Raw genomic sequence first — 24,103 nt, forward strand, 5'->3', positions numbered from 1 at the left:
GGACTCCAGGGTTCCTAGGAAATACTACAGGGCTTGTTGGGGTTGGGAAGGATATACCAGAGGCTGAAGGAGAGACACTGTCCCTACTACTTCAATAGAGTACAGCCACTCATTAGTATCATTTATCAGTTTCTAAGGAGAACTTTGGTTTAAAGTGTTTTAAAGAGGTGTGCTGCTAGAATCAAGTTTGAAAACCTCTGGGTTAGAGAACTTCCTATGTATTATGTGCCCACACACATGCTGCCCCCACAGTCTGTGATTCCACTGACTTTGAGAGAAGGCATATACTCCCTTCCCATCTTGATTCACTCCACTTCACCAGCCCTATATTCCATGCCGCCTCTCCCACAGTCCCAGCCTATTATAACCTTTGAGCAATGTGGTCATGGGATCTAGAATCCTGGGTAATCTGGTTCACATCCTCTTCTGCCAGCCTGGTCTAGTCCTCTTTCAGCTCTGCCACCCAAGCCTTGAACTTTGCAGGGCTTGGCTGGCCTTGATGAGGGCCGTGGGCTCCATCCTGGAGGATTTTAAGTTTCCTAACTTCTGCACTTACAGTAGCTCCAGATTTCCACTCCACTTCCCTTATTTTTGGGTCAATGCGTTTTCAGTTCTCTGAGGTCACCTCAGCATCTAGAACAGTGCCTGGCACATGGTAGGTGCTCAATAAATACATGACCAAAAAAGACAGAGGAGGACAGGCTAGATGTGGCCTTTGTCCTTGTGGAGTTTACAGTCTAAGGGAGGATGCAAAGATTAAACAAAAATATGACAAAGGAATGTGGTGAATTCAAAGCTTGGGCAAGTACTGTGAGTGAGAGGTGGGATGCTAATAGGAAGAAGAAGCCCACCAAAGCAGGCTTCCTGAGAACTGAGATGGGAGAGGATGGGAGGTCTATAGAGCTGAGATTAGATTTCAGGAGCCCTCTGCAGTCTGGCTGCTGGCACCAGCCCTTTCCCATGCCCACCCCACCCAGGGCAGGCACACATCCCTTCTGGCATTGATTCTTAACAATTCTGTCATGATTCTCCTTTGCTTAAGGAGAAACTGGAGCTCAGAGAGGAAGGATAAGTCAGCAGGATCCCAAACAGATCTCACCCCTAGCACTGCCCCTTCCTGGATGGGGCTGGATACCTGAAGAGCAACCGTGCTTTCTGCCTGTACATCCTGGGCCATGCAGCCTACTCTGGTTGGTCCACAGTCTCCTGGGCAGGGAGGGGCAGTATGCGTCAGCTTCCAGCTTTCTGGTTGAGGCCCCTAGCCTGCTGGGCTGGCCTCTTACCCTGGCAGCTCTGGCCGAGCTCCTGAGGTATATGCCTCTGTAGGTGGCCAGTCTGCCTTCAACTGTACTTTACATATCTTGTCCACGAGTCCTTATCACAGCCAGGGAGGCTGGCCCTATCCCCTCCGAATGAGGAAAATGCCTATGGTCACACTAGGACTTGTGCCTAGGCCTGTGAGACCCAAGTCTGGGCTCTGAACTGTTGCCATATAGCCTAGCCCACTGGCTCTGGTAGCCAGAATGAGATTGTCATCCCCTAGTCTTTGGACAAACTGTCACCAATTCCTGAGGACCTTGTTCCTGTTGGAAGCATCATGGTATTCCTGCTACCCACTGTTGCCAGGACAGACCTGTCTTCTATCCTCTGCCATTTCTACTTCTCTCCCCTCTGTACCTATTCCAATCACACTCCTTCCTCTGCAGCCTGAAGCACGAGGCCTTGCCTACTTTGTCTAGTCATTTGGCTGTTGCTTGGAGTCAGGGGACATGTCAGGCAAGCCATTCTCTCATGGTCTCAGTTTCCTCACCTATGAGATAAGACATTTTAGCATTGCTCTGTGGTGACGATCGATTCAGTGGCAGGTACAAATGTTCAGCATCTACTGCCAGAAACACAATCAGCCTTATAGAGTGAGTGTCCATTGCCAGTTCCCTGTCCTAACAGAGGCACTTTCTTGTCCCTGGAATGACCCTGTTCTCTCTTGTGCTTAAGAACTCCCTCTGGCCCTGGCCCTGCCTCTGGCCTGTCAGGCCCCTCCTCTGAGCCCCCACACTTTATCAAATCCTTCTACCTTCTGTCATTTTTCTTGGTGCCTCCCCAGGATGCTGCCAGCCCCTTGAGGACAGGTGCCACATTTGTATCTTCTCTGAACCTAGCGGATGAGCACCAAAGACCTGGCACTTAGTGGAGGAAGGAGTAGCATGTGGTAAGTTTGAGCAGAAGAGCCTGGAATCCAGAAAGAAGAGAGGAGGAGGAAGAGGCCACTTTTAATGGGAGTCTCGGGGAGGTGGCATTAAAATTCAGTTCTGAATGAACACGGTTAGCTGAGTAGGGGGGGAAGCTGGTATGACCACAAGCCAGAGCAGAAGAGGGGCCCCAAAGATCAGGCAGCTTTCCACTAGGACTGAGTACATTTCCTGTGTGCTTGTTTAACAAGGGCACTCTGCTGCTCAGAGACTCAGTTCTCCACCTGCAAAGAGGGTGCAAGGGACCTATCTTGCAGGGTAGTGGCAAGAATGCAGGAAGATGCCACAGCAAAGGCTAGTTCTCAGTGCGTGGCCTTTCCAGATCCCAGCCTCTATTTCCAGTTTAGCATGTCAAGTTCAAGAGTATTCATTGTACTTACTCAACTGGCTTAGAATTCTTCATGGCAGGATCCCTTTCCATTTGTGGTTCTCCATAGGGGAAAGCAGTTCCCGAAAAAGCTGCATTCTTTTTTTAACTTGGGACTGCTAAGCACCAGGCCCAATGCATGCAGTAAGACCATAGGGGCAGTACCCAGGACAGGCTTCCAAGTTTCCCATGGCTCTAGGGAGCCAGCTGATGGAGTCCCTCATACATATGCCAAATGTTTATTGAGCACCCACTGTGTACTGGCCCTGGGGAGAGATAAAAGGCAGACATGGTCCTTGATTGCAGGAGGCTTGTCATTTGGTTTCTCTCCCACTGCATCCAGGTTTTAAGCCTGGGCTTCCAGGACACTGTGTGGGAGGCCAGCTCTATTCCAGCTATATATTTCCCGTGCCCTTTTCTTCTTTCCTTTCATCGGAAACTGATTGCTCTTAGAGTGGAGAAAAAGTCCTTCACAAAGCCTAAATGTGTTTTGAAGTCGTATCCTTTTCTTTGCTTGCACTGACACCCAAGGGCCAACATCACCATGTCTTTGCCTGGATGGCTGCAACAGGCTTCCAAAGGGCCCCTCCTCCTCTTATTATTATCCTACCTACCTACATTTTCCATTATCCAATCGGAGTACTCTCCTTAGACACATGCTTCTGACTATTTGGCTGCTACCCGCATCCATCCAGGGGCTCTCACAGTACATAGAAGAAAATCAAATCCCTCTCATTCCTACAAGGCTCTTCACAGTCTGTCATCTGCCTCCTTCACACCCTCTAATCCTTACTTCATTTTATCCACCTACCAGACAGCCTCATGGTCTTTGCCAGTTACCGTTTCTCCTATTTAAAACATTCTCTGCAGAACCTTCCAGTGGCTTTCCCATCCTTCGGGTTCCCGAATTGCCTGTGGACAGGAATTGGGCGCTGCTCCTAGGTAGCTTCATGACATTGGGAAAATCGTTGGGCTTCTCCATCCTTGTTTCCTTGGAAATGGGGCTGTTAATGGTAATCAGTGTTGACTATTATTACTTATACACTATTTTCTCAGTGAGGCTTCCCTGACTTCCCAATGAAAAGTCACTTTCCTATCATTCAGTTTTCTTCACAGCACTTAGCAGTGCCTGAAATAATCCTGGTTATTCAGTCTTATGTAATCAATATTTATTGTGCACCTACTATGTGCCAGGCACTGTCTGTAATTGCCATCAGATCAGACGGCCCCTAAAGGCAGGATCACCGCCTACTGCATTCACCCAGGCCTCGCCAGCACTTTGACCCGCACACAGTAGGCGCTTTGCACGTCCGGTGCGCCTTGCCCGCCCCTCCCCCGCTCCAGGAAGTGCGGGGGTTCAGCCGCCTGGCCCGCCGCGATGCACACTGGGAAAGCAGCAGCACCAGATTCAAGATGGCGGCCAGCAGGAGGCTGATGAAGGTAAAAGCCATTCTCCGGCGCCGGCCGGGCGGGGGGCGGCGTCCTGGGCCCGGGGCCCCAGCGGCGGGTCGGGGCTCCTTGGGGTGCCGCCACCTGGCCTCCCACCCTGTGTGGCCCCGCCGCCACCCCGGTCCGTGCGCGGGCTGAGGCAGCTAACGGGGCGGCCTAGGCCTCAGCCTGGGCGGGAGCTTCAGGCCTCGCTGGTAGCCGCCGCCGGCTCCTCAAGGCGACCCGGGGCGTCCATTCCGCTCAGAGCCTGGCGGGGTCCCTCTACTCGCGGCGGCCGCCTCCCAGACCTGAGGCGGCGTTCCTGTGGGAGCCGAGCCAGGAGGCCCCAAATCGGGCGCCCGTGGGGAAGGCCCGAGCGCTGGAGCCCCGGCCGGGAGCCCGCGCCGCGGAGCCGCCCCGCCCTGGGCCGCAGCGCGCCGGGCTCGGAGTCCCGCTCCGCCCCGCCGCAGCTCGGGAGGCTGGGAGGCTTAGGCTGGGGAAGGAAGGAGGAGGCCGGACGACGGAAGTTAGGTCAGTTTTTGATGGGTCGTTTGAAATTGCTCTGGGTCGTAGCAAACTGTCGCCTTATGACTGCAGAGTCACACAGCGGGCAAGTTTCAACTCCAGGAAGGCGTGGGGTCGGCCGGATCGCGGCGCAGTTCTCCTTCCCCATCTTCTTTTCTACCCTCCACTTAGTCATCCCGATTTCTTTTCCCTGATGAAGCAAAGTGCCATTTTTGAGGGGTTGGGGGTTGGTTTCCGTCAGTCGAGCCAAAACCAACCAAAGTTTATAAAAATTACTTGGTACTTTGTATCTTTAATGCACCGAGGCTCCTTCTTGTTAATTGGCTCCTTGGGTGAGGAATACAGATGCTAAACTGGCTTAATTCTTTCGCGAGTGTTTCCTTGCGTCCTCGAGAGCCGACCTCGCCTACGTTTGTGAGTCGGCTGGCGGGTTGTGCTGCCGGGCTACACCGGGCCGGAAATAAAAAAGGTCCAGGAGTTGGTTTCCTGAGGGGAGATAAAGAGCTGGGGTTCCTCATTGGCAGAGCAGTGCTTGGTAGGACAGGACATTGAACTTGGAGTCACGGTCTCTGGGCCCTTTCTTGCTGGGAACGTTTCCTTTCTTTTGTTCACTTAAGGGCTGGAGACGACATGTAACTTCATAAAACTGCATTGAAAGTGGGCACAAAAGAAAAGTCGGCAGACTCCAGACTTCTCATCTCTTTGTCAGTGACATCACCCAGTTATCCAGATGAGAGGACTGTTAATCACCTACTTCCCTACTCTACTCCCCAAAAGCCATCACTCATTAAGCCTTGTGAATTTTAAGTTAGGTTTTTTGAGAGTGTGCTTTCCTTCCTAATCTTACTGAAATTACATGAATTCTTATCCTTATCTCTCAGCTGCCCTCCCAAGTGCTCTTCTCTGATTCCCCTCTGGGACACCAGAATTCTTTTTCTAAAGCAAATACTTAATCCTTTCACTCCTATTGAAAACCTCTGTGGTTTGATTGTCCTCAATAGTTAATCCTATCTACTTACTTAGAATGCAAGACCCTTCTTAGGTTGACTGAAAGTAACCTTCCTTCCTGCCTCTTGGTTTCTCTCGCACCTAATCGCAGTAGCTACCTTCCCCCCCCCTCCCAGTTTTTACTCTGTGCAGCTCTGTACTTCACATTCATGATCATGTTTAATCCCTGTGAAGTAGACACTATTATTCTTATTTTGTACATGAGAAAATGGAATGCAGGGAGATTCGTTGGCTTGCCTACGTTTTCTTAGGGAGAAAGAGCTATGATCTTTTTGGGTCTGACTCCAAAGCTCCCTGCTCTTACTTGCTATGTGGTCTTTCTTTACACATGCTGTTTGCTGTACCTTGAGAAAGGCTGCCTTCTCTCCTCTCCTCCTCTTCAGGGAAGTCCCAGGTTCAACTCCAGTGCCAGCTACTGTGTGAAGCTTTCTCCCATCCCCCTTCAGAATGAGTTGTTTCTTCCTTTGTGTGACCAGAGCACTTTCTATATGTTTCTTTTTCCTTTGAGCACTTGTGTCAATCTCATTTGTGTTAGACTTGTCTTTCCTACTGGGTTCTGAGTTCTTCAAGGGCAGGGATCTTGGCCTAATTCATCTTGGTATCACCTAGTCTAGTTCAGTTGACCCAATTTGGGGTTCCCAGACTCCCAGGAGTCTGAGAAGGGAGTTACTATGGTTTTTGATTTTTTCACATGATTCTAAAAAAAAAAAAAAATGGAGCTTAGAAAAAATATGTAACATTAACTGAGTACTTTACAAGGTGCTAGGTCATTTATAAGTTATTTTTTTCAACACCTAAAGTTAGTGTAGTCATTTTGATTGAGAAATAATTTTCACAAATAAGAAAATTGTGAGGCTTAGATAGGTTTTGTTATCTAAGGTGGAGTAGCAGACCTGGGAGGGGAGAGATGAGGTGCTAAATCTCCCTGGCTCCAGATCCCAAGTTCTATGCCGCTTGTCATGCCGATTTCTTTCTTATTCGGAGGATACATGGAGAAGGATGTCATTTCTTGAGTTGTGTGGATGGAAATTCTTTCAATTCAGTGGGGGGATGCTGGTTACAAGAGGCTGATCATTGCCTCTGAGAGTCAGTGTTTATGCCTGGTTAGTTAAAAAAAAAAAAAAAAAGATTGCTGCAGGTTGATGAATACATGAGGTGGAAAAAATGCTTGAAACTAATAAATAAAATGCTACAAAAAATCTGGAATATAATGAAACAAAAGAAAAGTAAATAGATGTTGAATAATCAAATGGATTACTTTTTTTTTTTTAAACCTACAGCACCCGGTATTTTTAGGTGGTCTCCCTTCCAACTATTAACCAGGTCCGACCCTGCTTAGCTTCCAAGATCAGAGGAGATCAGGTGTGTTGAGGTTGGCATGGCTGTAGACCAAATGGATTACATTTTAAACAACTTTCGATTTCCTCAAAAACTATTTTCCAGAACACTCAGAGATTTCTTTGTAACAATGTCTGCAGATAGTGTAAAATACATTATTAAAAGTAGAGCGATTTGCTATATCAGGCTGAGAGGTTATTTTATAATTTATTTATTTATTTATTTATTTTTTAGGCAAGGCAACCCTTGATTGACCTCACAGATTGCAAAGACCTTGTCAGTTTACAATCCCTTATTTTTAATTTTTTATGTCTACAGCACCTGGTCTTCCTAGGTGGTCTCCCAAGGCCTGACCTTGCTTAGCTTCCAAGATCAGATGGGATCTGGCTTGTTCAGGGTGGGATGGCCATAGACTTGAGAAGTTATTTTAGACTTGAGTGCAATAAAATCTTTAAAAAGGGTTTCCTAAAAGGATTAGCCTTTTGCAGAATGCATTTTAGGAATTACAATGTTAATAAAACATTAAATACATTTCAATTTGCAAGCAGCAGAATTTAGCATTGATGACTACAACCAGATTGTAACTATTGCTTCAACCTGGAGTGGAATAGCAACAAAAGTGAAACCTGTATGTGTGGCTAAAGAAAGCTAAAGTCTTATGGTTCCTTTTTGACCTCTTTATTGCACTCATCTCTAAGGGTCCTCCAGCTGAGTGTCTTCCCAGAAGGGCTTTCTCGTTGGCGAAATCTGTAAATTTAAGAAAAGGATGACTTTAAGATGAGGAATTGAGATTTGTAGCTATCTTTTAATGCTATTTAAATAATGGTCACTCAGGACTCTATATTGGTGTACTTTCAATCCATAATCACATGTGAAGGGGTAGGAGGAGTCACTAAAAACAGTTTATTTCTTGGACTTTATTGTACTAAGCAATGAACTAGTTTTCTTTTGAGTACAAGTTTACATTCTATAAGGTTGGGTAACTAGCATGATAGAGCAGTATGTCTGGTACCGGTGGTGTGTATGTCAGGAGGTATGGGGAATTTTACAAATGATGCTATGCCAGTCAATGTCCTGAATCTACTGGGGTTTGGGGAATTGTGAAAAGCATTGTGTTTTTATCCTAAATTCATACATCCCAGTAAGTTGGGACTATTTCAATCTCCCTTAATGATATTCTTTATAAATGTTTCTCTATTAAAAGATAATTGGTACAGGCCCTGGGAAAAAGTAAACTCAGTTATCGCAACATTTGGGACCTTTTCTTAAGGTTTATATTCAAACAGGAGGGTGCTTGGACGTTTTCTGATCTTCGTACAACTCTAAAGAGGCTGCTGATGTCCCGTTTTATTATACTAGGTCACTTAAAAATATTCTTATTCCATTGATAAGTATCACTAAATGTTTGAGATATTTGTTTTCTTTGCTGCAACGGTAAGTTAGGCATTAAAGCTTAGAGAACCATGAAGACATCCCTTTTGAATCCAGACTTGGTATCCAACCACCTTGAGTGTTTTCCTTTGAATGACACATAGACCTGTATGTAGGCAGTTAAGCCTAAGCTCATCCCGTGCCCTGCCCTTCTCTTGTCTTGGTAATGGTAATAGTCCACTTGCCTACTCAGTCACTCAAGGAAGAACCTGAGGGAGCCCGCCTTGCCCCTTTCTCCCACATCTAGCCACTTGCTGGATTCTGTTGAACTATGCCTTTATCTCTGTTCTCTGCCTGTGCTCACCATCTCCACTGCCACTCCCTGAGTTCAGGCCATTCCCATTTGTGGCGGGACACTTACATCAGATTCCTCAGTGGTTTCCTTTTATTCCTCACCAGTCTGTCCTCAGCCCTACATGATTCCTAACCAGCAGTGCGTTCAAGAGAAGTACACATGCTCAGACCTCTCAGAGATTGGAACCAAATTCAGTAGGTCAGGACTCTATATTTAAAAATCCACATTCCTTACCATGTTCTTTCAAGATCTGGTCTTGCCAGTCTTTTCTCTCCCCACTTGTCCATGAAATCCTGTAACATGTCTTGCTTTGCACACCCCGGGTCTTTTGATGGACGTCCCTGTCTCTTTTCTGCACCAGGGTAACTTTTCTTTTAAGACTCTGCTCAAGGGACACCTCCTCTGGGCTCTGCCCTTAAGGAGCTCAGTAAGGGAGAAGAATGGCATGTACCTAGAACAAAGAAATTCTGGTTCATCCACTGCTTCAGGTTTGCCAGCCAAAGAAAGGAGTGCAGGGGAGGGAAAGGCCCTCTGACATGGAGAAAGAGGTGGAACTTGGTGTGGTCCTTCAGAATGAGTAGGATTTTGGCAGTTGAAGAGGAGAGGGCCCTGTCATCCAGTGAGTTAGTTGAGTAGTTTTCATCCCTCAGAACAGATGTGGGCAGTGATAATCAGAGATGTTCTGAGGAACCCCAGTAACCATCTACCTACCCCCAAACCCTCAATACGGCTACATGCTTCTAACTTTGTCCTGTCCCCTTCTAGAGTTTTAGTTAGGCCAGCCCCTGAGGTACTTTCCAGAAGCATTGGAGAACTGGCCTGGTTTTACTCAAGGTTGGCATGTCCAGTGCGCCTGGCCCTTCAGAACTAGGAGCCCTCCCTCCCTCTGCCCTGGCAGGGCTAAGTTTTCCCGCCAGCCACTGGGAGAGCTGCCTCTTCATGAAGGGACATCATGGGAGAGAGATGCCGATGAGTTTAAGAAGAGGTGGAAGAGAAGTGCCGTAGCTTTTCAATTGAGGGATCAGACTTATCCCCTCCTGCAGCATCCTGGAGAAGCAGCAGGCCGATCACTTGTGAGGGCTTTTGCCTCTGTGCCTCTCCTCTGGCCAGCCTCTTCCTATCTGTCCTTGAGGGCATAGATAAGTTTAATCTTCTTCCCAGGAAAAAAGGGACAAAGCTATTGAGAACAGCGTAGTGGTTAAGAGCTCAGGTCCTGGGCCTATAACATCTTAGCTGAGTGAACCTAGGCAAGTTACTTAAGGCTCTCTGCATTAGTTACTTCATCTATGTGTGAAGGTTCAATGAGTTAATAAAAGAGTACTTGGCATGTATTAAGTGCTAGATATGTGTAGATATTATTGGGAGTGAGCAAGACTCATTCCAGAGCAGTGAGAAGGGCAGCCTGACAGGAGGGAAGTTTGGAGGATTGATAGGAGTGGTGCTGAAGAGGTGGGTTGAGGCCATGTAGGGTTGGGCCTGCCTGGACATGACCTCACCACCAAGGCAGAGCCCATTCTCTTACCTATAGAATGCTCTCCTGCATCTTGAAGTAACCTGTTCGTAGGGTTAGTGAAAGGTTTACTGAGACAGCTGTGTGGATGTATCTTTGTTTAAAATGTTTACTTTTTCCAACAAAATCTCAAAAAGCTCTGGAATTTAAAGTTTGTCTTCCCAGTATGTCAGAACCTTACTCTGTATTTTCTGTGTGTTTTCTCTTCCTGTCTTGAATGTACATTTAGTGCAGCGACAGTCACTGTGTCCAAAGAGGAGTCCAGGTGTGTTATGGAAGGCACCAAAAAGTGCTGAGCTGGGAGGTGGGGATGGGACTTTTGAAGGAAACTCTTGAATTAGTAGTTAGAGTTCCAGAAATAATATCTTTGCCTTTTGTCTTCTTTTTTAGCCTTGAAACTGAAAGTTAAGAAAGTTTGCTTCTGGTGGTGGTTCCATTTCTCCTCCTGGCCCTTATTATAATCTCTTTAGAATTGCAGAGCTGTGAGAGGCCCCGTGATGGGAGACTGAGGCTTATAGGGTGCCATCCACAGACCAGTGGTGGAGCCAGGAGCAATCACTGTCCAGCTCTCCCCGCTCCCAGGGTCTTGTTCCTGCTTTTCACATGGCTACTTTTAGTTTTTAAGGAGGGACAGGGTGGAGAGTAGTAGGATTCATTTCAGGTCATGTGGTGGTTTGGGTTTTTTGTTTTTAACAGATCCAGGTCTGTGTTGATATTAGTTTTCTGTACTTCATTATATCTTGTCAGATTTTGCTTCCAATTATTACTAGCATAGTTCAGCAGAGAGATGACATACTGTTTTGATAACCCCCTAGCCCAGCAGACACATTTGCCACCAAAGCAGTCACTAATGTCAAAGCCAGTGCTTATGGCACTGTTCTCTAACTTTCTAAGAGTGGATGCTACCTGACATCCTCATGGGATGAGGGAGAGGGTTTAACTCAGAAATTGAACAGCCTCTGAGCCCTTTCTGAGATGGTTTATAAATGTCTGCTTTGCACCAGTGTACCTGTCACTGAGAAAACTCAGCACATGAAAACTAAGAGAAGGATCTGCCACATGTTTTACACAAGCAGTTGCTGTCCTCACTTGTCCTATGTCAGGCTGTGTCATTGGGTCCAGTGTGGACAGACTTGAAGAGGTTCTGTTCCAGCCCTCGAGCTCTCACTATGGTGAGAGGCGCTGGATTCTGGAGTATGTGATGTAGGTCAAGAATACCAGACACACCCATGCTCACATAGAGACAGAAATACATTCCAGAAGTGAGGGCGATGGCTGGAAGCTGACTGCGCGTGTAGCTGGCATGAGAACCTGTTCAGCTGTAGCACGGGTCTTAGGTTTAGATTTACAGTATTGAATTATGTGAAGTCATGATTTAATGTTATTGCCACTAGTTGCTTTGCGCAAGCTTGTAAAGTACATTTCTGTCAAAATTAGTCACTTTGATACAGTCAAACAAAAGCAGAGTAACTCTTTCAAATTACTAATGTCTTACTAGTTGTGTAGTTGTGTAGTTGGTATTTGAGAGTGATCTTGTGCTTAGATTTAAAGCAGATTTGCGTCGCTTTCCCTCAGGCATCCAGCTCCATCTGCTAGCTTTCATTTTGCGTGGCCAGGAGGAGCCTAGAAACGTTCTTTGTACAACATAAACACTAACGACTAGCTGTAAAGGGCTAGGGCAAATACTGTAAAAGTTCGTGCTTTTGTCCTCGTAAATCTTGGAAAATGCTGTTCCTTATCAAGCTAAGCTTTCCTAGCATCCTGCTCCAGAAATAAAAGTTCCTGTGCCGCCTGTTTCCAGTGGAAGTGTTCACCACCCTAACCCACTCCTTTGTGTGGCTGAGATATTCACGGAGGAGTAGTTTTGGCTCTAGCTCTAGTCATGCCCGTGCACTGTACAAGCTCTGGGACTTGGGCCTTTCTAAGACTTGGTTTTACCATCAGTAAAATGATGTCGATATCCCTGACTTGCTCATCTTAGGGGACTTTTGAGCTTCTAGTCATATCTTATGTGGCGGTCATTGTAAACACTGCAAAGTGTTGTCATAGCCAACCACTTCTCACCCTTCTCTCTTAGGGCCTTGTTCCTGCTTTTCATGTGGCTGCTTTTGATGCATGCCTCTTGCACCAAAGCCATGTATCTTCCCTAGCATTTCTCCATTTCTTTTCATTGTTGGGATTTTGAAGACGATGACACCCTAAGCTGATACCCTCCAGATGGAAATGTGGTAGCAATGTGCTGTTAGTAAGCCCCTGCCTTGCTTTTGTTTCTTTTCTTTTTTAATTGAGATATAATTGATCAGGCTGTTTCTGAAAGCTTTGTGCCAACAACCATGAACTTATTCATTTCAAATTTAAGATCCTGTGAGTTCCGAATAGGCTGTCAATGCCATATCATGTCTTGCCCTGTTATGTAGAATAGAGGATGTATGTTGGTGCCTTGACACTTGTTTTAGACTGTTAAGAAATATGATACAATTATGGAAGGGAGTGAAACTAACGTTAATTGAGTACCTACTTGGGTGCTAAGTGTTAAGCACTATATAACATTCCTTGTAATTCTCATTAGGGCCCTGTGAAAGTTTCCTACCATTTTTTGGGTAAGATGGTAGACTCCTTGGAGCTTCAGTGGTGTAAAGGTTGAGGCGGGATATTGAGCCCAGGCCTGTGTGACTACAGGGGTCTCTACATTTTCTAGTCCATTGATGATTTGGCAGTTTTTGAAGCAACCATCTGCTGAATTAAAATATTATTTCTGTGTGTAATATTTAAAGTTAATATTGAAGAGAGTGGTTTGGGATTGGAATATTCTGATTCTGTAGCCTATAGTAATCTTCAGAATAGGAAACAGTAAAATGAGCAATATAAGCTGCAATCAGCATTCACTTTTTAAAAAAGAGTTCAGAACTTATATTGCTTTCATGTGCCTGGCTCTGTGGGAGGTGTTAGCTCTTTTAGGAGCTTATTTCTAGCCATGGAAATGACACTAAATTAATCATGGCCTCAGTGTCTTTCTTGCTAAAAGATTGGGTTAGATGAGCATGGTGGTTCTTAAGCAAGGTGCACCTTTCTGTCACTCAGGAGGTTTTGATTCTGCAGATTTAGAGTGGGGCCTGGGCACGAGCCATTCTTCATCTCCTCTCCCTCTCTAACCCCCCTTCCCAGCCACATGTAGGTGTTGAACAGCTTCCTCCAGGGGCTGGTGGAATCCACAGTGCTAGTAAATGCTCCAGCCAAACTTGGTTCCCAGCTGCTTCCCTAAACCCAGTGATTTCTTCTTCTGTGTCTCTGAGTATGTTTCCCACACAGAGATGCCTGTTTTTTTCTCTCTAGAAATTCAGCTTTCTCCATCCTTCAAGGCCCCTCTCAGAGCCTCTCTTACATAAAGCTGTTACCTTCTGCTGTTGCCTGCTAGTCCTTCCTAGCTCTGACCTGCAGGCTCCTAGAGCAGCACTTCTCCATTCCCCAAACTCACCCTCAAAAGCCAAGAAGACGGCTTTTAGCTTTACTTCTTATAGTTCTTAGGGGCACAATGCACCTTTTTACATTTAACAAATATGAAATTACGGGATGATATGGAATAAGTTTTTGAAACCTACAAGCACCTCCTACCTTGAGACTTGCTGATCCAGAGCATTGATTTGCTGTCTGAAGCAGCCCTGGCTTGCACAGCTGATACATCTGTCTGGATTTCTTAAAGAGTACCATGGCCACAAGCTAGTTAAGAATCATGTGTTCCTGAGGGGTTTTCAGGCCATGTGTGAAGATGACCCCGGAGATTTTGAACAGTCAATTTTTCAGGCCCCATCCTTGACTTCTGAAGACAAAAAAAGAGACGTGAAATACTTTGCCCTAACTTGGATGCACACATCTGATTTGTGTGACAGAGGGCTTGCTGTGTACAACCGTCTCCTGCTCTCCTTTCAGGGTCTAGCCGAGGCTTATGTGCAGGACTTGGAGCAGTTCACTCTTGCTGGGGCCAGGTTGTCTCTTTTGTTAGTGCCTGCAGAGCTGTTAGGCAGTGGTCCGTTTCTGCCACATGCCTTTACTTTGGCCTGGAGTGTGTATCAAGCTGTCGCAGCTGTAGTTTGGTGAATGAACTTTTCCCCCTTTGAAGAGCTGAGCAGCTCTTCAAAGCTCTTTTAGGTCTTGCAATACGCTGAGATCCATCTTGGCTCAGAAATGGACCTCACTATGAGAAGCATTGCTCTTTCTCCCTCACCGCTTACCCTGGCTAGGAAGCATGCTCTCCCCCGCCAGGAGAAGGAACGTGCAAATTGGCTGGTTCTGCTTTTTCCCTCTTGATCTTCTCTTTTGGTTTGTCAGCATTGCACCATCAGCCCTGAGCAGCTGACTGGGACTGCTTCTTGCTCTGAGCAGAACTGAAACAAACCTTTGTGGGGCATATTTTATAAGCTCCTGCCGTCCTTGGCTTTGGTCTTCCTTACTGTTCTTCTAGATCTGAGCCTCTCTCACACTTTTTTGTCGTCAGGTCTTTTTGTCTGTCATTTGAAATTTTAAATTTGAGCTCTGAATTTACATTGGTTTCTTTATATTTCTTCTCCAGTTCTTCATTCTCAGGATCATTCTCAGTTATAGGGGTGCACTTTTGCTTGAAGATTTGTCAGTCCTCTTGAGTCACGCCTTTTTGTCTCGGATCTTTAGATGAACCTTGTCTTTTCTCTGGCTCCAATCCATCTTCAAGTTCTCAGTAGAGGCATGATCGGCATTTTGATTTTAACAATTCTTGTCTGCAGGACCATCTTGTGCAATGCGGGACTTTTAACTTTCTGGCCCCTGATAGATAGTGCCAGTCATTCTCAGCAGCTGAGGCTCTCAAGGAGGATGAGGAAGACATTGGGAAATTGGGGTGGGATCACAATGCCTGGCATGTAATGAGCGAGGCTAGGGATGCTCAAGTGCAGAGTCCTGGGTGCTGCCACCAGCCTATTGAGAAACACTCACTGGGGCCTGCCCAGCATTCTCTAGAGATTACTGGCTTGCTTGTTTGTTTGTCTCGGTGTCTCTTCCTTCTGCTTTAAAATTAGTTCTTCCTTGTTGGTTAGAGTTATGCAAAGGAGGTTGCCACTTTGGTCTTTGGTGAGCTTAACTTGACTGCAAGGTAAGTTGAGAGTTTATTTAGTGACTACGTTTTGGATGCCTTCATCTTCCCAGCCCTGCCACCGTTAGTGTCGCCCCTTCTTCTCTGTCCAGGGAGTGTGTGGTGTCCTCCTCCCACAGTATGGCTTTTGTCTCTGTCATATATCGCTTGATATCAAAGCACTGATAGGTGCCCTCTCCTTGCACATGGTACCACTCGTCTCTCCCTTTTTCTTGAGCAAGGTGGCAGTTTTTCACTGCCATATTACAGTTGAGTCCCATCTTGCCATGTTTTTGTAATTCTTTTGAAATTTACCTTGTATTTATCACCCATATTTCATGTCATTAGTATGTGGATTTCTGAAGCAATGAAGAAGTTTCATATTATTTTAAAAATGTATTTCTTCTCATAAATATTAAATATATTCTCCTGTTGTTTCTTCTTTTTTGATTGTCTTATTTCAAATTTCTATCTGGAATATTTTTCCCCCATCTGCATTTTTGATACCTCGTTAGTCTCACCCCTTATGGGACATGATGTCTTATGTCTCTAGCCAGGAATCTTACTCTAGTGTCTTGAGCCAAGGACCAAAAAATCAAAATACATAGAGAGCCCTTCCCATCTCAGAGCCTTTTATTCCTCCCTGAGCCCCAGCCTCCCAACTGTTGTTCACTAACCCAATCATTAAGCAAGTGTTTTTGTTTTTTTTTTCCTCTCTTTAATTCCCGCCCCCTTCCACCCCTGATCTATGAATGTTGCTGTTTCCCCTTAAGAACTGGACCTCTGAAGGCGGGGTGTCTCCTCCCATAGGTATGCACCCAGGTCCTGGTGCCCTTGGCACACTCGAGGGGCCTGGTGCACCCAGAGGGCCTGGCACACTCAGGGTATGGCCTGTGGCTCCATCTAGGGTGAGAACCCAAGACCTTTTGCATGTAAAGCAGACATGCTAACTACTACGCTAAGCAACCCCCTAAGCAAGTGTTTGATAAAGCATGACCATGAGCTTCTGGGGCTTCCTGATCCCTGCCCTCTCGCGTGCCCTTACGGAGTTTACATTCTGTTTGGAGAGTGGGCCAGAGTGGTATTGTGGATGTGAGGCCTCTTCTCCTTCCTATATCTGGCCAGGCTGTATAATTCCTAGGTGAGCATTTCCAAAAAGTCCTAGGCATTAGCAAGAAGACCAGATGGCAGTTGGCAGGTTGAGTGGTGGTCTCTTGGGTTCCGTGCTTTCCCTTCTGCAGGCTTAGGAAGAAGGGCCAGGCCGCCCCTTACCCTATTTCAGGGGTCACAGCCATTGCCATTAACAGCTCCCTCACTGAAGCTAAACATTGCTTAGAAATGGAATTCATCTCTCAGTGTCAGGGACTCTCTCACGGTGTAGGTTGTTAAAAAGCCCCAATTCAGACACCACCCCACACTTACTGGACCAGAATTTTCCAGGCTAGGTCCAGGCCTAGACAGTTGCAGTGGGCAGCTAGTGTTGACAAGGAGCAGCACCCTGTGCAAAGAAACTTGGGCCTGTTGCCTGCCATGAAGCACCAGTGTATCCCACCTGCCTCTTGTACACATTCATTCGTTGTGCTGTCCTTCTTGGCCCACTGTGTGCCAGCCACACCACACATTCTGCAACCTAGAACCTGTAGCATTGACTCGGTTCCCCTTCCTCGGGAATTGTGTCCCCAGGGTGCCTTGTAAGCTGTTAGCTATATGATGGGAATGGAGGTATGGACATCTTCGGAGCTTGATGTGGGTGCCGACTTAGAGCCTTTGTGCCACTGCGAGCCACAGCACCAAAGAGGGGTATTCTATTTCTGGGGGGGGGGGCAGTTCATGGGCTAATCAATAAGGAGGAAGCCACGCCAGTGAGGAAGAAGTCCTGCCAGCCCTCAGAGGAGGCAAGGCCCTGCTGAGTGCCGCTCTGGAGTTGCAGAGGAGAAGGCACCCAAAACATGTAGAGGAGGCTATTGTGCTATGAATGAGAGGCCAGTTTGGGGCATTGGGGGGCAGCATGTCACTCCAGGTATCTGAGAATGGAGGATGTTGGAGATTCAGACAGGCAGTTAATGGGTGGCTTAGGCTATAAAACACTTATTGGACGTTTATCTGAGTTGTTGAGAAAGCAATCAGAAATACCAGGGTTGTGTACAGTTGAAAAACAAGCGATAGAAAATTCTAGACTAAATACATCTTAAGCAGGGCCTTGAAGTAGTCAGAGTGGTCATGCTTTCTGGATGAAATGGCATTTGATATATTGACTATATAATAGTAGCCTCACATATTTGCAAGGGGTTCTATTGCTTCCAATGTGGTTTCCCTTTGTTGTCTACAACTCTGGATCTTGCTATCCCTGTTTTGCAGCTGAGGAAACCGAGGCTCAGTGAAGGTTTCCTGTCCCCTTCCCATCCCAGACTGGATGGTTGTTCTCTTTGCTGTACGCCGGTGCTGAGGGTAGAGTCCTGAAATCACACTTACAGCGTTGGGTAGAAAACTGTGGGTACGTGTGTGCTCCTGGTCCTAGTTCCATTTGTTTTAATATCCTCGCCGTCTGACATAGTCAGTGCTTAATAAATCTTGATTGTAAGAAGTCAGATCTGTAGTACCTTTCTTGCGCCCCACTGCATGGCGCATGGTGACAGGCCAAATTGGAGGCAGTGCGTCCGCAGAAGCAGTTATCTACCCTGCCGAGTACCGTGGGTTCACCGAGGAGGGGGTTGTCTTGTCTGGGACATGGGTTCAGGGGACTGCTGTGGCTCCGAGCCTCTTAACTGACCAGACACGGTCTAGTCCACACTCTGAAATTTTGTCATCTGTGGTGTCGGCACTTGGTTTAATTTGAGGGAGTCAGGAGGGATCTTAATGTGTGGTGCTTTCCCCTATTTGACACCCCTTTATGCTTTGTCAATCAACAGGAGCTTGAAGAAATCCGCAAATGTGGAATGAAAAACTTCCGTAACATCCAGGTTGATGAAGCTAATTTATTGACTTGGCAAGGGCTTATTGTTCCTGTGAGTATTGAACACTTCCACTTCTTATCAGATATTCTCTAAGGTGATGTGTGTGCTGTCGGGCTTCTCTCTGCTCCCAAGGAGACTTTTAGTACAGGCAACCAACAGATGCACAGAGGCGGGCTGTCACTCTAGGGTAATAAGGTAGGGACCATAGCTTCGGGTTCTTGAGTAGGATCCTATCTTTGCACTGGTTTTGTAACATTCCGGGGGGCCCAAGCTCTCCAGATCTGTGGTTATGAACCTGGGAAAGGAATGCGTCTGTCTGGGCTCCTGTCTTTCCCGGCTTATATTGGCCTGGCCTCAGTTGTCCAGTTGGGGCCGCTGCCTTTGACCTTCTTGGGAGATGGCAGGTGTTCCCATCTAGATCTTCTCTTTGCTTTTCCACCTGGTTTTGCATCTGTGTCTCTTAACTCTCTGAATACCTGTTTCAGACTTTATTCCTGGTAACCTCCAGTATGTGTCTGCCATTTGTCTCAAATCCCTTTGCTTCATGGCCCACCTGTTTCCCTTACTCAGTATCTTTTCTGGAGCTTATGCCTCCAGTATCTCCTGCCCCCACAGCTCCTGCTCCCCCTGTCTCACTGACTTCTGCCTTCAGAATAGCTCTGGCCTTCCCCTAACAGTGGTTTTCCTGTGACCTTACTGCCTTCCTGATTTAGTGTCTGCTCTTTCTCCATCCTTTCATCTCCTCGCCCCTCAAGAGACTTGTCCTGTACTAACTCCAGTTTGTCATCCCAGTTCCTCCCACCCTCCTGAAGTTGCTTCATACCAAGCACACGGGCTCCTCAGTCCTCATACCTCTGGCTTGACGGCCCTGGAGCCTTCTTGCCTCCTGCGCCATTAGAATCCATGCTATGACCCAGCTCCATGTTTTGTGATGAGTGTACCTCATGCTCCTGTGCTGCTGCTTCCTCTTAACTCTCAGACATGGATCTAGTGTAGTTCCTCACCTTTCTCTTCTGTTTTGTTTCTTGGAATCCTTGCTTCTTCCAGCATCATAGGTTACTAGGTTATTACCATACATGGAGGAGTCCCATCTCTGCCTCTGTTCCTGTCTTCTCCCCAGAGCCATACCATCTGTCCACGGGGCAGCCTCGCTAGGACACTGTGTGCCTTCCCTGGCTCACAACTGGCACCTTCTTTGTGAGTGCTCCCTTTCTTTCTTGTTCTTCTGCATCCACCTACCTTCTCTTTTCTTTCCCACTTTCCCCATTTGATCTTCAGGCCCTTTTCCTGTGCCTGGCCCTATCCTGCACTGTGGTATAAAATCTTGCTTTATGGTCAGGTTGGTTACTTTGCCAAAGCCTCACATGGAGCATGCTTACTGTGCGTGCTTTCTTTTTGATGCTGGATGGAGGTCATGCCTTTTTAAAAAGTCCCTGGAACTTAAATGGCAGATGCTGGATTTACAGTTTATTTTCATATTCATTTGGATAACTAAGGAAAGATATACTTTTTAGTCTTTCAGTACATTCACAATTTTAAATCTAGGAGCGTCCACTCTGGTTTTGAAGATGGAGTGCTTTAGATTTCTCCAGGCTTGGAGGTGATGGGGCTCAGGGCACAGGGTGTGGATGGTATAGAAGCTCCTGACTGGGAAGGGTCAGCTGGTGGTCCCAGCCCTTCCTTGCCATAGGGACCTGTTAGGTGCTGATTGGAAGGATGGCTAGGACCATCTGACCCATCTGGCCCTTTTCTAATTGAGATTTTTAATCTTACTGATAAAAGAAGTGAATAATTGTGGATTTTTTGAAAACTGATAAAAATGAGTGGGACAGTATCAGCCAGTCTACTCTGAGCTCAGTGGCCTGAAACACTGTAGGCTGGCTCCAGGTATAGATGGCTGAGTGTATATACCAAGGCTGCCTTGTGGTGTCATGTTGATGGAGCCTGTGGAATGGGCTACTGTCTCCTTAAGCCTAAGGTGGTGACTGGCTGGTACAATGCAATTGTGTTTGAGCCAAGGCTCTGGGGAGTGTCTAGGCCAAAGTCTTCCCTTCCTGGGGAAGTTAGTGCTGTCCTCACCCCTACTCATGCTACCTCTTCTTATTCTTCTCTCACTTCCTTCCTGTAATCATTGTTCAGAGTCTGCACTAGTACCCATACCTGGACCTCAGTTCTTCTTGTATTGTAAGGGCTAGGTCAGCATGAGGAATCTTCTCCCCAAACTTACCGGGGGCGTACTCAGCTGGGGTGAAAGCAGAGCTAGGCTGATAAAGGCATGGCACCCCACAAGTGTGCCTTTACAACAGGGGCTGGTCCTCAGGGAGCTGCTTAGTAAATATGCCCTAGCTGGTGGGGTGGGGGTGGCGAAGGCAGGAGGTGAGGCTAGAGAGGCATTTTCTAAAGACACTTCATTGTTACCATGGCAGATTTATTCCCTTTAAACACGTATTTTTATATAAAGTTTTTTTTTATTATTTGAAATTCATATGTGATGTCTAAGAAAATAATCCCATAATCCCTTCATGAAAAGATGTCCTCCCAGCCTTTCTTTTTAATTTTATATTTTAGAACAGTAAATACTTTTATTACATGAGCTAAGATAGGAGGGAGGAGAATTTATTTGCCTTTCTGGGCCTTGATTTTCCTCATGGAACTCCAGCTCCTTGCCCTCAAGCACATAGCCATCTACTTGATCACGTCAGCCTGGTCTTAAAGTGATGTGTGCAGGAAGCTTGCTCTGTTGGAACTGCCCCTCTAGAAGACTGCTGATTTTGGCATTCTTTTTCCTTTCTTCATATTCCTTCTGAATTTCTTTGGTCATTTTTGTTACAGCCTCTTCCTTTTCAGGAGTCAACTTGGCCCCTTGTGGCCCAGGTACAGTGCATAGTAGGACTCCTACCACTGTTATACTGTGTGCTGTCAGTGAGCACGATGCAGTTCTTTATGAGGGTCTTAGTATAGACCAGCTTGTGGTTGGATACATTGTAGATAACATCCTTGTTTTGTGTATACAGCAATTTTAGTATATGTGCTGCCAAAGCAAGCATACCTTCCAGCCTTTTTACATGCATTTTTTAATGGACCATTGAATAATTTCATAATTAGTTTATACTTTCATCATTTTGTCATTGTCTCTTCATGAACATAATTTTTAATAACTAAAATATCCCATAACGTGATAGTTTATTTAATAGTCCTTTAATATTGGCCATTTATATTATTGATCTTTTCCATTTTTAAAATAATTTATGAACATCTTTATATGGAAAATTTAGTACGCATCTTTATTTTAAGTTCTGATCTTAAGATATTACACACACACACACACACACACACACACACACATTTAGAGGCAAAAGGAAAGTTTATTAGAAAAGGGGTAGCACTCCACAGACAGAGCATGGTCTTCTTTCAGAGGCAGAGAGTGAGAGGAACCTTACGATAAAATATTCTGCATAATATATTCCAATAGGATCAGGGTTATATTGTATATAAGGAAGAAACCATCTGTTGGGCTCTACAGAATGCTCCTGATGTAAGATTCTGATTTTTCAACTTTATGATAAGATGAAAAACTACACATGTTTGGTAGAAATTGTCTAGGCAAAGCTAGGATGTCCCGTAGGTTAAAGGCATTTTCAATTTACAATATTTTCAACTTGTGATAAGTTTATCAGGACGTAACCCCATCCTAAATTGAGGAGCATTTGTATGTATGGTGAGTTATTTTCCAGAAAGATTGTGCCAATATACATTCCTATGGGCACTGTGCACAAGTTCCCACATATGTCCCTGTCTATCACGGAGGTTGTTGGGCATTTTAAAGGCAGTTCTGAGTGGCTCATACTTCAGCACCAAGGCTGTGGGTATCAGCTGTCCAAGATGAGAACCCCAGCCCTGTCCCCGGCTGGCTTGATGATCTATGGCAAGTTATACGGTTTGTCCTAGTATCTTCACCTCTAAAAGAAAATTTTAGCTGTGGTTGTAAAAGTTCAGTAAATGCATGTGTGTGAAGTGTTTAGCCTCGCTTTTGTTAAAGTCTTTATGGGGTTCTCTGGAAAACCGGCAATATGTAACAAAGGGCCTATGAGAGAGACATACAGAAAGAAATCATTGCCAATTAGGTAGGTGGAAAAGTTCTTAATTTAATTTGTGTCTTAGTCCCATTCAGGCTGCTATATAACAAAATGCAAGACTGGTTAACTTGTAAACAACAGAAATTTATTTCTCACATTTCTGGGGGCTAGAAGTCTGAGTCAGGTTGCAGGGTCCTGTGAGGGCCCTCTTCTGGGTCACAGACTTCTTGTATCCTCAGATGGTGGAAGGAGCAAGCTAGCTAGCTCTGGGGCACTAATCTCATTCATGAGGGCTCTGCCTTAATGATCTAATCACCTCCCAAAGGCCCTGCCTCCTAATGACATCACCATGGACTTTAGGTTTCAACATATGAATGAGAGAGGCACAAGTATTTAGATCATAGTCATTTGCATTTTTAATTTTGTTATTACAGTAGAAGTTTCTTTTCACTTATTGACTATATTTCTGCAGTCCATTAGATTTTTAGGATGTATTTTTTGTTGAATTGTAGGAATTCTGGATTAATTCTTTGTGTCTGGGACAAATATTTTTGAGGCTACTGTTTTTTCTTATTCAAAAATTTCTGATTTGAAGTTTTCTCTTAAAATTTTTGAAAATTTTGCTTCATTGATTTTTGTGTTAAAATATATATAACAAAATTTGTCATTTTAGTCATTTATAAGTATATGGTTCAGTGACATTAATTACATTTAAAATATTTGCCAACCATCATCACTGTGTATTTCCAAAATTTTTTATCACTTATACAGAAACTCTGTACCCATTAAATAATAACTTCCCATTCCCTTGCCCCCAACCCCTGATAACTCCTCATTAAACTGTATGTAAATTTTCTTATTCTAGATGTTTTATATAATTTTTTTTTTCTGGTTTATTTCACTTAGCATAATTTTATCAAGGGTCATCAGTATCATACCATGTATCAGAACATTATATTTATGGATGAAAAATTTTCCATTATATATGTCTGTGCCATATTTTGTTTACCCATTCATCATTGAGGGACACTAAGGTTGTTTCCACCTTTTGATTATTCTGAATAATGCTGTTACGAACATTGACATGCAAGTATCTGCTTGAGCTCCTCTTTGCATTTCTTTTGGGTATATATGTAGGAGTAGAATTGCTGGATGATATGGTAATTCTGTTTAACTCTGAGGAACTATCAAACTTTTTCACAATGGCTACGCCATCTTTCAATTTCACCAGCATTGTACAAGTGTTCCAGTATTTTCACATCCTCACCAACACTTACATTCCCTTTTTTAAAATTTATAGCCATTCTAGTGGATGTAAACTGGTATCTCATGGTGATTTTGATTTGCAGTTTCCTCGTGACTGAAGATGTTTAGCAATTTTTTTATGTGCTTCTTGGCCATTTGTATATCATTGGAGAAATGTATATTCAAGTATTTTGCCCTTTTTTTTTTTAAGAGTTTGTTCTTCAATTTGAAGATATAATTAGCTTTTTAAAAAACTGTTTATCAAACATTTAATTTATTTTACCCCTCTCCTCTGGTAACCACTAGTCCATTGTCCATTAAGACTGTATTTTTTAAAGAGCACTTTTAGGTTTACTGCAACATTAAGAGGAAGGTACAGAGATTTCCTATATACCCCCTGCTACCATACATGCATAGTTTTTATTGACATTCTCTGGAAGTTGGTACTTTTGTTATAATTGATGAACGTAGTTTCACTCCATCCCTTATGTTTTGTTATCTCATGTTTTAATTTTCATTAATCTCAAGGTATTTTCTAATTTACCTTGTGATTTCTTCCTTGACCCATTGGTTGTT

At 45.0% G+C, this 24,103-nt stretch overlaps 1 protein-coding gene and 1 pseudogene across 2 annotated transcripts in view; one reads left to right on the forward strand and one right to left on the reverse strand.

The window, feature by feature from the left end:
- Positions 1–3,961: 3,961 nt before the first annotated feature.
- UBE2L3 (ubiquitin conjugating enzyme E2 L3) overlaps positions 3,962–24,103 on the forward strand; it is a 41,155-nt gene continuing 21,013 nt past the window's right edge. Inside the window, exons 1-2 of one of the 2 annotated variants that reach the window (XM_016120175.2) lie at positions 3,962–4,056; positions 18,162–18,257. In XM_016120175.2, the coding sequence (XP_015975661.1) occupies positions 4,030–4,056; positions 18,162–18,257 (123 nt within the window). In that variant the 5' untranslated portion in view covers positions 3,962–4,029. Of the gene's footprint in view, positions 4,057–17,616; positions 17,747–18,161; positions 18,258–24,103 lie in introns of those variants that run through there. The other variant, XM_016120176.2, reaches the window with a different exon arrangement.
- Positions 6,849–6,967, reverse strand: LOC118603088 (annotated as a pseudogene).

This window comes from Rousettus aegyptiacus, unplaced genomic scaffold (genome assembly GCF_014176215.1).
Source record: "Rousettus aegyptiacus isolate mRouAeg1 unplaced genomic scaffold, mRouAeg1.p scaffold_m13_p_5, whole genome shotgun sequence".
Classification (NCBI taxonomy): Eukaryota; Metazoa; Chordata; class Mammalia; order Chiroptera; family Pteropodidae; genus Rousettus; species Rousettus aegyptiacus.